This window comes from Bos grunniens, chromosome 9, assembly GCF_055505025.1.
Source record: "Bos grunniens cultivar Pamir isolate PY7600 chromosome 9, Bosgru_T2T1.0, whole genome shotgun sequence".
In the NCBI taxonomy this organism is placed as follows: domain Eukaryota; kingdom Metazoa; phylum Chordata; class Mammalia; order Artiodactyla; family Bovidae; genus Bos; species Bos grunniens.
This window is the reverse complement of record NC_141173.1, coordinates 9624585-9638840: the sequence shown is the minus strand read 5'-3', so window position 1 is coordinate 9638840 and position 14256 is coordinate 9624585. Positions and strand designations below refer to the sequence as shown.

At 44.7% G+C, this 14256-nt stretch overlaps 1 protein-coding gene across 1 annotated transcript in view; it reads left to right on the top strand.

Annotated features, from left to right (window-relative positions):
* Nucleotides 1–7824: 7824 nt before the first annotated feature.
* LMBRD1 (LMBR1 domain containing 1) overlaps nucleotides 7825–14256 on the top strand; it is a 131952-nt gene continuing 125520 nt past the window's right edge. Inside the window, exon 1 of the mRNA XM_086316742.1 lies at nucleotides 7825–7918. Coding sequence (XP_086172868.1) covers nucleotides 7844–7918 — 75 coding nt within the window. The 5' untranslated portion in view covers nucleotides 7825–7843. The remainder of the gene's footprint in view (nucleotides 7919–14256) is intronic.

Sequence of the window (14256 nt, the reverse complement as noted above, 5' to 3'; positions counted from 1 at the left end):
CAGGGTGTAAGCCATAGCAACCTGTGCAGTTACCATTTTACAGGTCTATTGACTGTTTTCTGGGCCTCATTTCAGAAGTTATTGCTATGGGGCTCTTTTAGATGTCTGACCCCTCCATGGCCCTGACCCTCACGTGTTTCTGACTCATCCACCTTCTGCTCTCCAGTTCTAGGTCCACTTAAACCTCTATATCCTACTTCTTTTGTTATGTATCATTGACATAAAATTTTCTTCTAGCTTGTTCTTTCCTTTTAAACAAAACTTGGAATTTTCTTTTTCCTTTCCACCAGTTCCTATGTAAGACTATTTTTGTAAATTTTACATCACAGTACTTGTTTTTGTTTTTTTACCATTATTATTTTTTTTTAATTGAAATATGGGTTTCCCAGGTGATTCTACTGGTAAAGAATCGGCCTGCTGACGCAGAAGACACAGAGATGTAGATTCGATCCCTGAGGGGATCCCCTGGGGAAGAAAATGGCAACCCACTCCAGTCTTGTCTGGAAAATTCCATGGACAGAGCAGCCTGGTGGACTACAGTCCAAAGGGTCACAAAGAGTAGGACGCGACTGAGCAACTGAGCATGCATAAAGTGCCTTATTTGGAAGGGCTTGTTTTTGTTTTGTTTTTACCATTAAAATTTTTTCTAATTTTAAAATAGTTGATTTACAATGCTTAGTTTCTGGTGTACAGCAAAGTGACTCATTTGTATGTACATATATATATATTCATATTCAGATTCTTTTGTTATGGTTTACTATACAACATTGACTATCATTTCCTGTGCTGTACAGTAGGACCTTCACAGTACTTGTCACCTGACCCTAATCCTACCTTTGGTTTTCTGAAAGGACTTCATAAGGGGAATGAATGAGAAACCATTCTCATGTCCCCCGTTTCAGAAACCTCCCCTCCCCCACCACTGCCAGCTCCTGGAGGGGAGCCTCTTGAGTGCCCTTGGGATTGGCAGAGAGGAGTGATAGTCTTTGCTTCTTGAACTCTTTTGCTGAGAGTTTTGGTATCTATATTCCCTGTACTTTTCTTCTTTCCTTCTGTCTTTGTTTGGTTTTGCTGTCAAGATAACCTTTCTATAGGTCATCACTGCCAGTCTGGTTTCTCACTTGGATCACACCCCAAATTCCCACTGTCCACATGTTCCTGGTCCAGCCAAGAGAATCCTCTGGAAGGCTTCCTCCAAGGGATGTTATTGCATCTCTCTTCACCCTTTCACAGGAATAAGCACATGGAAAGGGTAGATCTCAAGGGCATCCAATAAAACCTGCAGGGTGAGTTTAATGAACTAGTGTGGGGTCGGGGGCGGCAGGGAGGCACTAAACCACGCCCTTTCTGCACTGAGATAGTCCGTGGCAAGCCTTTATGCCAGCTGAGCACCAGGTCCTCTGTGAATCAGCCACCCTCCACACCTGCAGCCGTGCTGGGCCTTTCCCCAAGTTTAGGTCACACCGTCCAACCTGATGGGTGACTCTCTTGTGTAACCTCCTCCCATTGGCTTTAGGGTAAGACTACTCAAAAGCTGAGAGACAGAGGAATGGGGGGAAGAGAGTTGCTCCCTTATACAAACTGCCTTCCTCCAACGGCCTCTGCCTCTCTTCATTTAGTCAAGAAGATCCAGGTTTGGATAGGCCTACAGCTTTCTGCAACAACTCCTCTTATTAGACCCCCTGGGCGTGGTCTGTACATGGCCATTTTGTTGACCTCAAAATGGAACAGAGTCCACTGAAATCCTGGTTCCTTCTCATGACTTGCAGGTAAGTCAAGGACTTCTATGGTAACTCCAGGTGTCTTAGTCTGTTTGGCCTGCTTTAACAAAAATACCATACAACAGGTGGTTTAGAGACAGCAGAATTTTTTTCTCACAGTACCGGAGGCTGGAAAGTCCAAGATCAAAGAGCTGACAGACCCAACGTCTGAGTAGACACTCACGGATATGTTCTCATTGAACTGCATGCAGCAGACGGGGATTAAGAGCTCTCTGGCATCAGGCATTAACCATCTTGAGGTCTCAGCCCTTATCACCGGAGCACCTCTCACAAGCCCTACTTCCAAATGCCATCACTTTGGGCTTTAGAATTTAATATATGGAATTGGGAACACACATCAAATACTCATTCTATAGCCTCAGTAAAGGATTGTCTATTGGGTTTTTATATCCTCATGGAATATGTTAGAATGAGCACACAAAAAGCCTTTAAACTCTTAAAGACAAGAATCTTGGGGTGATGAAGATTGCGTTCATTTATGAGGAGATTTTCAGTTTCTAAGTTGTTCATGTGTGGAAATTTATTAATGAGCATGTATTCCTTCTATGTGCCTGCATGCTAAGTCGCTTCAGTCGTGTCCAGCTCTTTGTGACCCTGTGGACTGTAGCCTGCCAGGCTCCTCTGTCCAAGGAATTCTCCAGGCAAGAATACTGGAGTGGGTTGTTGTGCCCTTCTCCAGGGGGTCTTCCCGATCCAGGGATCCAACCTAAGTCTCTTACATCTCCTGCATCTGCAGGCCGGTTCTTTATCACTAGTGCTACCTGGGAAGCCCTATTCCTTCTATAATTTTCAGTAATCAATAAAGATGATTATTATTTTTAAAGAACTCTGATTTGTAATGAAAGGCTTCCTAGATTTAAGAACATCATTCAGGAGACTGTTTTCAGTCCTTAATGGTCTAGTCGTATGAATTAATAGTACATCCCCACCAGGTGGATGAATGTAGAGATGGGTTGATGTGCATATTTCTACCTGCTCGTGTGTCACCTTCTCTTTTTCCTCTCTCCCAATCTTCCTGATTCAAACCACTACTATCCTTGTACCGAATCACTCTCTCATCAGCATCACAAGTCCATAAGGCTTTTCTAATTTGAAAATCAAACAACGTCCCAATACAACTCCAATACCTAGACGTTTAGAGTCAGCAAAAGAGTGAACCCAGTTCATTAAATAAGCTTCATTCAATCTTAAGGTACATCAGCTATTAAAAAAGATTCATTCCAGAATTGAAAAAAATCAACAATTTCACATAAAGTGTTGGGGAGATTATGATCTTCAATTCTTTGATTCCCTCCCAACCATAAATTCTGCTTTACATGTAGAATTAAAAAGGGATATAATAAGAATTTATTCTAAATTCTTGGGCCTTTCAGCCAAATAAAATATTGACAAATAGACTGGAGTAGGAGAAGAGAAATTGAAGAGAATTCTTCTGTGAGAATTGGTGCTATGAGTTCCCACCTCTAACACCAAGAAATGATGTGTGTGTGTGCATGAAAATTTAAGAGTGAGATGTTGCCATCTAGTCCCTAGCCTTGTAGGGGAGGCCTCAGCAAACCTACTTGGAAAATCTGAAGTATGGTCCTTGCATCTAAAAGCGAACTGGTACCTAACTCAGGCACGGGGAAACTTCAGTGGACTCCCAAGTGTACTCTGACTCCCTCCAGGATATCCAAGAAGGGCTGATTGTTTTAGTAGTAGAACTAGGACAATGCAGCTACACTGGGAATGGCTTGAGTTCTCAAAGGCTATTGGTGCAAGTCATGTGTAGAGAGGATGTGGGCTCTGTGGTGAAACCATTTGGTGTAGTCTCAAGGGCTCCAAAAGAGCTCTGGTACCACAATGCTTTATGTCTCAGTGCAGAAAAGAATTCAGTAAGAGGCAAACTGATAGATAAGAAATGATTCAACAGGATGCTTGTGAGGCTTACACACAGGTGGGTGCGAAATGCCATGCCCCCAAAACTTACTGGCCTACAGTGTTACAATCAAAGGAAAAGTAGGGAGGGGAGAAGAATATTTTGGTCTCTCTTCAGTAGATGTCATGCTTCCATCATCAGCTCCTCCTCCAAGTTGGGCAGGGGAATTTTCTTGCCCCTACATGGTCAAGGTAGGTCCACAAACTACATTTTTTTAATGTGTGCAGACAGCATGTCCTTTTTTTTTTTTTTTTTTTTTTTAGCATGTCCTAAGGATCATTAAGTTACTGATCATTAACTCACTGAGCAAGATATAGGTTTCATGTTACCACTGATTTTTTTGTTTGTTTCTTTGTTTTGGGGCTTATCTCAGGCTTTTGTTGCATGATTTTGTTGCTAAGCAAACCTACTTTCTTGAGCAACCATAACTTACAGTGTTCAGAGCTCAGATGCTTCAGTCGTGTCCAACTCTTTGTGACCCCATGGACTAGAGTCCACCAGGCTCCTCTATCCATGGGATTCTCCAGGCAAGAAAACTGGAGTGGGTTGCCATGCCCTCCTCCAGGGGATCTTCCTGACCCAGTGACAGAACTCTCATCTCTTATGCTTCCTGCATTGGCAAGGCAGGTTCTTTACCACTAGCACCGCCTAGGAATCAGCTATACATATCATACATCTCCCTCTTGAAACTCCATCCCATGTCCCATCCTTCCATCCCAGCTCTCTAGGTCATCATAGAGCATTGAGCTGAACTCCCTGTGCTATGCAGCAGCTTCCCACCAGCTGTCTATTTTATGCATGGTAAAAGAGTTGGACACGACTGAACACACAGTGTATATACATCGATGCTACTCTCTCAATTTGTCACATGTAAGATTCCACATGTAAGCGATGCCAGAATGATATTTGTCTTTCTCTGCCTTACTTCATTCAGTATGACAAAGTCCATCCATGTTGCTGCAATGGGCATTGTTTCATTGTTTTTAATGGCTGAGTAATATTCCATTGTATATATGTACTACATCTTCTTTATCCATTTCTCTGTCAATGGACATTTAGGTATGCCTTGGCTATTTTAAATAATGCTGAAATGGACACATGAAAAGATGATCAACATCACTAATTATTAGAAAAATAATTGTAGCAAATCAAAACTATAATGAGCTATCACTTCACACCAGTCAGAATAGCCATCATCAAAAAATTTACAAACTTTAAATGTTGGAGAGGGTATGGAGAGAAGGGAACCTTCCTAAACTGTTGGTGGGAACGTAAATTGCACAGCCACTGTGGAGAAGAGTGTGGAACTTCCCTAAAAAACTCATTTTTAAATGCATTTCTCATGATATACTCCGCATATAAGTTAAATAGCAGGGTGAAAATATACAGCCTTGATGTACTCCTTTCCCAATTTGGAACCAGTCTGTTGTTCCATGTCCAGTTCTAACCATAGCTTCTTGACCGGCATACAGATTTCTCAGGAGGCAGGTAAGGTGGTCTGGTATTCTCACCTCTTGAAGAATTTTCCACAGTTTATTACGATGCACACAGCCAAACAAAGGCTTTGGCATAGTCAATTAAAGCAGAAGTAGATGTTTTTCTGAAACACTCTTCTTTTTTGATGACCCAATGGATGTTGGCAATTTGATCTCTGATATCTCTGCCTTTTCTAAATCCAGCTTGAACATCTGGAAGTTCACAGTTCACATACTGTTGATACCTGGCTTGGAAAATTTTGAGCATTATTTTGCTAGTGTGTGAAATGAGTGCAATTGTGTGGTAGTTTGAACATTCTTTGGTCTTTCTTTGGGATTGGAATGAAAACTGACCTTTTTCAGTTCTGTGGCCACTGCTAAGTTTTCCATATTTGCTAGCATATTGAATGCAGCACTTTATAGCATCATCTTTTATGATTTGAAAGAGCTCAACTGGAATTCCATCACTTCCAATAGCTTTGTTTGTAATGATATTTCCTAAGGTCCACTTGACTTCACACTCCAGGATGTCTGGTTCTAGGTGAGTGATCACACCATCGTGGTTATCTGGGTCATGAAGATCTTTTTCTGTATAGTTCTTCTGTGTATTGTTGCCACCTCTTCTTAATATCTTCTGCTTCTGTTGCTGCTGCTGCTAAGTCACTTCAGTCATGTCCGACTCTGTGCGACCCCATAGACGGCAGCCCACCAGGCTCCCCCGTCCCTGGGATTCTCCAGGCAAGAACACTGGAGTGGGTTGCCATTTCCTTCTTCAATGCATGAAAATGAAAAGTGAAAGTGAAGTCACTCAGTCGTGTCTGACTCTTAGCGACCCCATGGACTGCAGCCTACTAGGCTCCTGCTTCTGTTAGGTCCATACTATTCCTGTCCTTTTTTGTGCCCATCTTTGCATGAAATGTTCCCTTGGTATCTCTAATTTCTTGACGAGATCTGGCCTGGCATTGTCTTAAGTCTCTCCTCCAAGCTAGTGGGCCTTTAGTAGAATAATAGGCGAGCTTAGCAGGGAGAGGCAGATTTTAAGTGACCATAGTGTTTCCTGCAGCTGGTGGGGGGATTTCCAAGTGGCCTCCTAGAGTAGAGATGTCTCTACAATTCACTTTTAGGAAACCACGAGGGCGATCTCTGGAAAAGTGAATGGCCCGCAGGAAAGTCGCATTCAAACATGGGCAAGTTCAGAGAGCAGGAAGCCACCTTTGATGTTACATGTCACAGTAAAACTATCTTCTGTGTTTTCTTCTTCCCTCGTATCATCCAGGAAGGGAGACACTGCATTCCTTCCATTCAGCAGGATTCCAGCCCAAAACAGATCTTGAGTAGGGGATAACATCACCACATAATACATTGTAAAGAGATGTGAGATTCATACATAGAGTTGTGGTTACATTACAAGTATGTTTTGCTCATTTCACTGGTTAACAATGTACCTACACTCCAGTGGACCCAGGCAGGCCATCTCAGGACCATTCCCCGTGCTTCACTTTGGGTCTGTGTGGATTATCTCATTCACTTACAAACATCACTGTGCTAAACCGCTTGAGTCGTGTCCGACTCTGTCCAACCCCATAGATGCCAGCCCACCAGGCTCCCCCATTCCTGGGATTCTCAAGGCAAGAACACTGGAGTGGGTTGCTATTTCCTTCTCCAATGCGTGAAAGTGAAGTCCCTCAGTCGTGTTGGACTCTTAGCGACCCCATGGACTGCAGCCTACCAGGCTCCTCCGTCCATGGGATTTTCCAGGCAAAAGTACTGGAGTGGGGTGCCATTGCTTTCTCTGACAAGCATCACTAGAAGCTGTGATTTCATATAATATGTTCAGAAAGTCAAGTTCCATTAGGGTATGAAGTTATCACGGAAATTCACAGGCATGTAGAGATTTAAGTGTGCTTAGTCACTCAGTCATCCGACTCTTTGCGACCCCATGGACTGTATAGCCTGCCAGGTTTCTCTGTGAATTGGATTCTCCAGGTAAGAACACTGGAGTGTGTTGCTATGCCCTCCTCCAGGGGATCTTCCCAACCCAGGGATGGAACCCAGGTCTCCCAAATTGCAGACAGATTCTTTACCGTCTGAGCCACCATACAAAGACCATAACATCCCATGATAAGGCAGCGTCCACCTCAGCAGCTACTCAGGCTGGGCCCAGGTGCCAGCAAATCAGAAAGTCATTTGGGCAGCTGGGAAAGTCCGCCATTCCTACAACCTGGGGAGGCCTTCTGCTAATTGAGCGGCTCTTTGGCCAAGGAAGGGACTTCCCTGGTGGCTCAAAGGAGACTAGAGAGCTTCCCTTACGATGGCAGTGGAAGCCCCTGAGGCGACCTGCCTCTGTTGACACATCTGCTGCTAAGCCCATGGGCGCCTGGGCGTTTCCGGTCAGCAGCCAGTTACGTGACGTCGCCGGGAGACCACGCCCTTCAGAACCCAGCCCCGCCCTGCTGCCGGCCGTGCGTGACGTCACGGCGCCCGGACGCGCCCCGCCCCCGGCCGCTGTCGCCAGGGGCTGCTCCCAGCGGGTCTCCTAGGCAACCAGCGCTCCGCCCCTCCGCCCCTTTAACCTTTAGGGTGCGCGCGCGCCGCGTCCTGCGCCGGTTCCTCCCTCCCTCCCCCCTCTTGTCCCCCCTTCACCGGGGCTGTCCCGGCCGGAAGCGAAGATGGCGGCGGCGGCGGCGGGCGCGGCGTCCGCCGAGCTGGTGATCGGCTGGTGCATCTTCGGCCTCCTCCTCCTGGTAGGGGAGGCGCTTGGCATGACCCGGGGTCTGGCCGGGGGACGGGGGCGGCCCCGCCGCTAGCCGCCGGGGCCCCGACTTCCTCGTCCCGCCCCTCCGGCTCCGGCGCCCGCCGCGGAGGCGCCGGGTGGGGGCGGGCCGCGGGAGGGGCGCGCCGGCTGCCGACTGCGGGCGCGGGGTGGTCCCCGTGGCGCAGCCAGTGCCCCAGACCTGGGCCCGAACAGAGGCCCCTGCGCACGGGGGAGCGGGGCGCCTAGAGGACAGGCCCCGGAGGCAGGCAGCTCCGGCCTGCGCGCGTCCCGCGGGCGCCGCGTCGTCGGCCCACGAGCCGGCTCTGCGCTCGGAGCGGCTCCACAGTGTCCCCGCTTTTAGGGCCGTGGGGTTCGCAGCCTTCTCTCCCCCATTGTACGGTACTGCCTTGGTGACGTGCGTTCTGACGGTGGCTTTCGCCTTCCTTCCTGGTTTTTGATGGCTGAGACACCTGTGCTGCGGAGTTGGGGCCCTGGTTACTTGCAGGGTCAGGGTCTGTGTGCCCACCTGTCTGACCTCAGGGTGCCTCCATCCCAGCCGCCTGACTCCTGCTTATCCAGGCAGCAAAACATGGGCCAGGTGGCCTAGCTTTTATTTCCGTAACCCATGTTAAAACCCTTTTAATTGGGAGTTCAGTTTATTTCTCTTCGTTCCCCTCCCCAGTCTCACTCTTCCTGGTAGTCTTCAGCCCAACCTGTTGTTTCTTCAGTGTCCCGAAGTATTAATGCCACTTGGCAGTAGGAAAACAACAAAATCAAACAAACAAAAAAATCCAGTTTACTTGTTGAAATCAAATTTTGCCTCATTTTACTTTACTTTCTAGATTCTGTTACCGTGTCTGCAATCTGTATAGTATGTTTTTTTCTTGTAGGTGTTGCAACAGAAACTGCCTCCTTCCTGCAGTGTGTGAAATCTTGAAAAGGCTTCTTTTGTAGCCTTTACCACATGCCCAGAAAGTAATAATGCCCTTACCTTGGAACATGGTTTTTTCTGTTTGGAGAAAGGGAAAAGACCTAAGTTTGGCTTTGGTTTCCACAGCCTGTACTTGGGCTTTGACTATTGTATTCACTTGACTTTGTAGGGGAACAAAATTTGGCACCCCAAAATGTCTCTCTGGCATGGGGATTAGTTTAGACTGGTGATTTGTAAGAAATGGAAGACTCAAGAAATATTTCTTTTTACATCTGCCTTAGCCACTGGAAGAATTTGGATCAGGGCCCTGTCTCCAAAATAAGATTTATCACCAGAGATACCTGCAAAGAATGTGGGCTGGGTTTGGTGGGCCTAGAGCTCAGAGAGTACCTCTGTGTCCTTTTGTCCCTGCCTGGCCCAGCAAAAGTAAAAAGTTTGTTTACTAAACTTTAGCTTTCTACTTGCATGTGAAGTGCCGTCTTCCCAGTTCAGGTCCCAAGCCATCACTTCCAGCATCCTCTGTCTATAGCTGAAGGTGGTATTTAGAGTGAGGGCTTTGGCCATTTTGTTAAGTTTTCTTGGGTATCTCCCCTTTAGAGTATCAGTTCAGTTCAGTTCAGTCTAGTCGGTCAGTCGTGTCCGACTCTTTGCAACCCTATGAATCGCAGCACGCCAGGCCTCCCTGTCCATCACCAACTCCCGGAGTTCAACCAAACTCATGTGCATTGAGTCGGTGATGCCATCCAGCCATGTCAAACTCTGTTGTCCCCTTCTCCTCCTGCCCCAAATCCCTCCCAGCATCAGGGTCTTTTCCAATGAGTCAACTCTCTGCATGAGGTGGCCAAAGTATTGGAGTTTCAGCCTCAGAATCAGTCCTTCCAATGAACACCCAGGACTGGTGTCCTTTAGGATGGACTGGTTGGATCTCCTTGCAGTCCAAGGGACTCTCAAGAGTCTTCTCCAACACTACAGTTCAAAAGCATCAATTCTTCTGCACTCAGCTTTCTTCACAGTCCCAACTCTCACATCCATATATGACCACTGGAAAAACCGTAGCCTTGACTAGACTGACCTTTGTTGGCAAAGTAATATCTCTGCTTTTGAATATGCTATCTAGGTTGGTCATAACTTTCCTTCCAAGGAGTAAGCGTCTTTTAATTTCATGGCTGCAATCATGATCTGCAGTGATTTTCGAGCCCCCAAAAATAGTCAGCCACTGTTTCCACTGTTTCCCTATCTATTTCCCATGAAGTGATGGGACCAGATGCCATGATCTTAGTTTTAAGAATGTTGAGCTTTAAGCCAACTTTTTCACTCTGCTCTTTCACTTTCATCAAGAGGCTTTTTAGTTCCTCTTCACATAAGGGTGGTGTCATCTGCATATCTGTGGTTATTATTTCTCCTGGCAATCTTGATTCCAGCTTGTGCTTCTTACAGCCCAGAGTTTCTCATGATGTACTCTGCATATAAGTTAAATAAACAGGGTGACCATATACAGCCTTGACGTACTCCTTTTCTTACTTGGAACCAGTCTGTTGTTCCATGTCCAGTTCTAACTGTTGCTTCCTGACCTGCATATCGGTTTCTCAAGAGGCAGGTCAGGTGGTCTGGTATTCCCATCTCTTGAAGAATTTCCACAGTTTATTATGATCCACACTTTCAAAGGCTTTGGCATAGTTAATAAAGCAGAAGTCAATGTTTTTCTGGAACTCTCTTGCTTTTTCCATGATCCAGCAGATGTTGGCAATTTGATATCTGGTTCCTCTGCCTTTCCTAAAACCAGCTTGAACATCTGGAAGTTCACGGTTCACGTATTGCTGAAGCCTGGCCTGTACAGTATGCTGCTGCTGGTGCTACGTCGCTTCAGTTGTGTCCGACTCTGTGCGACCCCATAGACAGCAGCCCACCAGGCTCCCCGTCCCTGGGATTCTCCAGGCAAGAACACTGGAGTGGGTTGCCATTTCCTTCTCCAATGCATGAAAGTGAAAAGTGAAAGTGAAGTCCCTCAGTTGTGTCCGACTCCTAGCGACCCCATGGACTGCAGCCTAGCAGGTTCCTCCGTCCATGGGATTTTCCAGGCAAGAGTATGGGATACATGTTATTAAATATTTGATTTTCTCCTGTTGATCTAGCTCATGTCAATTTAATTGTTAGACCAGGCAAAAGAAAAAGGAAAAGGAAATTTCTTTCTTCCTGACAGTTTAGAGGAAAACAAAGGAGCACATAACCTGTATCAGAGTTCAGGGAGAATAACTTGGCAATTATCAACAAATAAACATTTCAGATACAGCAGTTATGCTATAAATTGTAGGAGGATGCAAATAAAATGTGACCTTTAAGAGGGCCTGAAGATAGGTGGGAAAATAAGAATTCTTGAAACAGGTCTATTAAGTACTGAAAACCAAAGCATGATTTTATAAATTAAATAGGACTTGAGAGAATAAAGAACAATTTTGGGAGAAAGTGGAATAGAGGCAAAGTTTGGATAGAAAAGGAAGGGAAAGCTTTTAAGTTGGTGAAATTACAGCTGCTGCTGCTGCTAAGTCGCTTCAGTCATGTCCGACTCTGTGCGACCCTATAGACGGCAGCCCACCAGGCTCCCCCGTCCCTGGGATTCTCCAGGCAAGAACACTGGAGTGGGTTGCCATTTCCTTCTCCAATGCATGAAAGTGAAAAGTGAAAGTGAAGTCCCTCAGTCGTGTCTGACTCTTCACGACCCCATGGACTGCAGCCTACCAGGATCCTCTGTCCATGGGATTTTCCAGGCAGGAGTACTGGAGTGGGGTGCCATTGCCTTCTCCGGATATTACAGCAGTAACAAAATAAAATGAAAATAGAATTAACGGTTTGAAATTAGATGTTAGAATAGGACTAAATTAGCAGTGAGGGCCATTGTTTAATTTTCTGCAAATCTCTTTTAATTTGTGGATTATTAGATGAGAACTGGATTCTCATGTGTGCTTCTGCATCCAACCTTTAGAGAGGTTACCATGAGATTTTAGTGATACGTAGTTGGAAGCAGAGTATCTTTTAGGTCATTGTGACGTTGTTCTTTATAATATTACATCAAAACTCAGTAAGTAGCAGCTTCTTAGTATGAAATATGGGCTTTGAAACCCTATCAGTGAACTTTTGTTCTTTCCCCTATAGGTGGTTTTATAACATGATGCATTTGGTCATTTAGAAAATAACTGGTTCACCGAGCTAAGCAGATCTTCGAAATACGGATATATTTCATTACATAAATCAAATATCACATCCATCAGTACCACCACTGTACTTGTCAGAAGAAATGTCTCAGAAATAAGTATTGAGAAATTGCCAAGCTCACAGTCTTGGATACGTAGTCATTTGCGCTTTCAAGTGAAAATGCTGTTTCTTGGAAATAGTGCCTCCTTTGGCTTTCAGCTCTTAACATAGGATACTTTTCCTGGAGACAGCCATCTCTACTTGAGCACATTCACATTTTCCTCCATGGATTATTAAAAAAGGCATGGGTTAAAGTTTAATGAAGTTGACATTTACTGCTTTGTCGATTGTAGTTTTAAATAGTCTTTTTTTCCTTCTGTGAGTGTGTGGTGGTTAAAAAAATAGTCACTACTGGCATGTTTGATTCCATTGTTTTGATTTGTGCTTAATTGGCCAGCAGTTTTCCCCACCATTGGGTTTCCCTGGTGGCTCTGCTGGTAAAGAATCCACCTGCAATGTGGGAGACCTCGGTTCCATCCCTGTTGGGAAAATCCCCTGGAGAAGGGAACGGCTGCCCACTCCAGTATTCTGGCCTGGAGAATTCCATGGACTATATATAGTCCATGGGGTGGCAAAGAGTCTGACAGGACGGAGTGACTTTTACCACCATAACTTATGTACCACGAGTGCAAATATCAATGTGGAAATATCAGTGTAGTAGTATTGTGAGAACAGTTTTCAATTTGCAGTTCCCCAGAAAGAGTTGTGGGACTGCCCAGGGTCTGGGGACTTAACACTTTGAGAACTGCTGCTAATCACCTGTTAAAGATTCAGAACACTGAAATTGACAGCTTTTATAATCTTGGGCAAACAGGATGGGCTTCATTTTCTTCTGTCACATAAGGAAAGGTTGGACTTGGCTCCTCCAAGCCTATACTTTAACTGTCCACATTTACTATATCAAATCTGAGCCCTTTACTCTAGTCCCCACCTCCACAGGATTGTCAATAATTTGGCTTACACCATCTCTCAAATTGCATTTCCTGTAACTGTATAAGGTTGAGTCTCCGTTTCTTTAAAGCAAGTTTACTTTTGTTACTCCAAGTGAGGGGATCATCTGGGAACTTGTTAGAAATACAAATATGGGGCCCCAGCCTTGCAGAATCAGAATCTGCAGTTTGACAAGATCTCAAGTGGCATGTGTTCCTTGATTCTCACTCCTGCCTCTGCCCAGGTACTTCTCCACCTTGACTGCTCATTACAGACACCTGGGGAGTATTAAAAGCCCTAATGCCCAAACCAGTTAAGTCAGAATCACTTGGGAGGGGTTGGGGGCTGCTCTGAATCTTTCCTTATGACTGTTAGCAGAATTATATATTAGTTTCTTTCATGAAATTCTCTAAAATGTTATTTCATATGACATTTAATAATAATTGCTGCTCTTTGTTGAGCAATTACTAGCCCAGGCACGGTGCTAAACTCTTTACATTCAGTTCCTATAACCTGCTATGAAACAAAAATTCTTATCTTACAGATGAGGACAGTTGGTTTATTTTATAATGTAATAACTATTGATAGATTTAACCTGAAAACAAAAAGCTCTTTGGGGTCTGTTTTAATAAAGTTTCCCCAAACCCCTAAAAGTTTGGGATCCTCTGGCTGAACTGTTTGCCCAGGTTGCCCTTTTCCTGCTCGACTGCCTGTTATTGGCAAGCTTCTTCCTCTGCAATAGTACCCGCTGCTTCAAACTTTGTATAAGTGCAGATCTTCTTCAAGTCCAGCAAAAAGTTTATTCTGCGTTTTGTTTTAGCTGTTGCTAAGGATAGAAAGGCTCATCTTCCAGTGACTTCCAAAATAATTTGGGGAAAGCTATATTTGTCAATTTAGAAACAAACACATGAAATATTATTATAAGTAACATTTTATAAAAGAATATTTTCCAAAACAAAATGAAATTAGTAAATTGTTAAGAATTTGAATAAAGGTCTTTTTCCGACCTTTTTTCCTCCTTGCCTCCCTACGTTTTCTTTTATTTCTTTCTTTCCAACATCCATGTTCTGAAGTGCACATTTTTCTTTTCACTTTATTTTTTCCTGCTGTTCTGACACCAACTGAAATGTTAATAATGTAAAGAAATTACATGCAACAACTTGGATGGATTTCAAATTCATTAAGTTAAGTAAAAGAAGCCAGACTCAAAAGACATA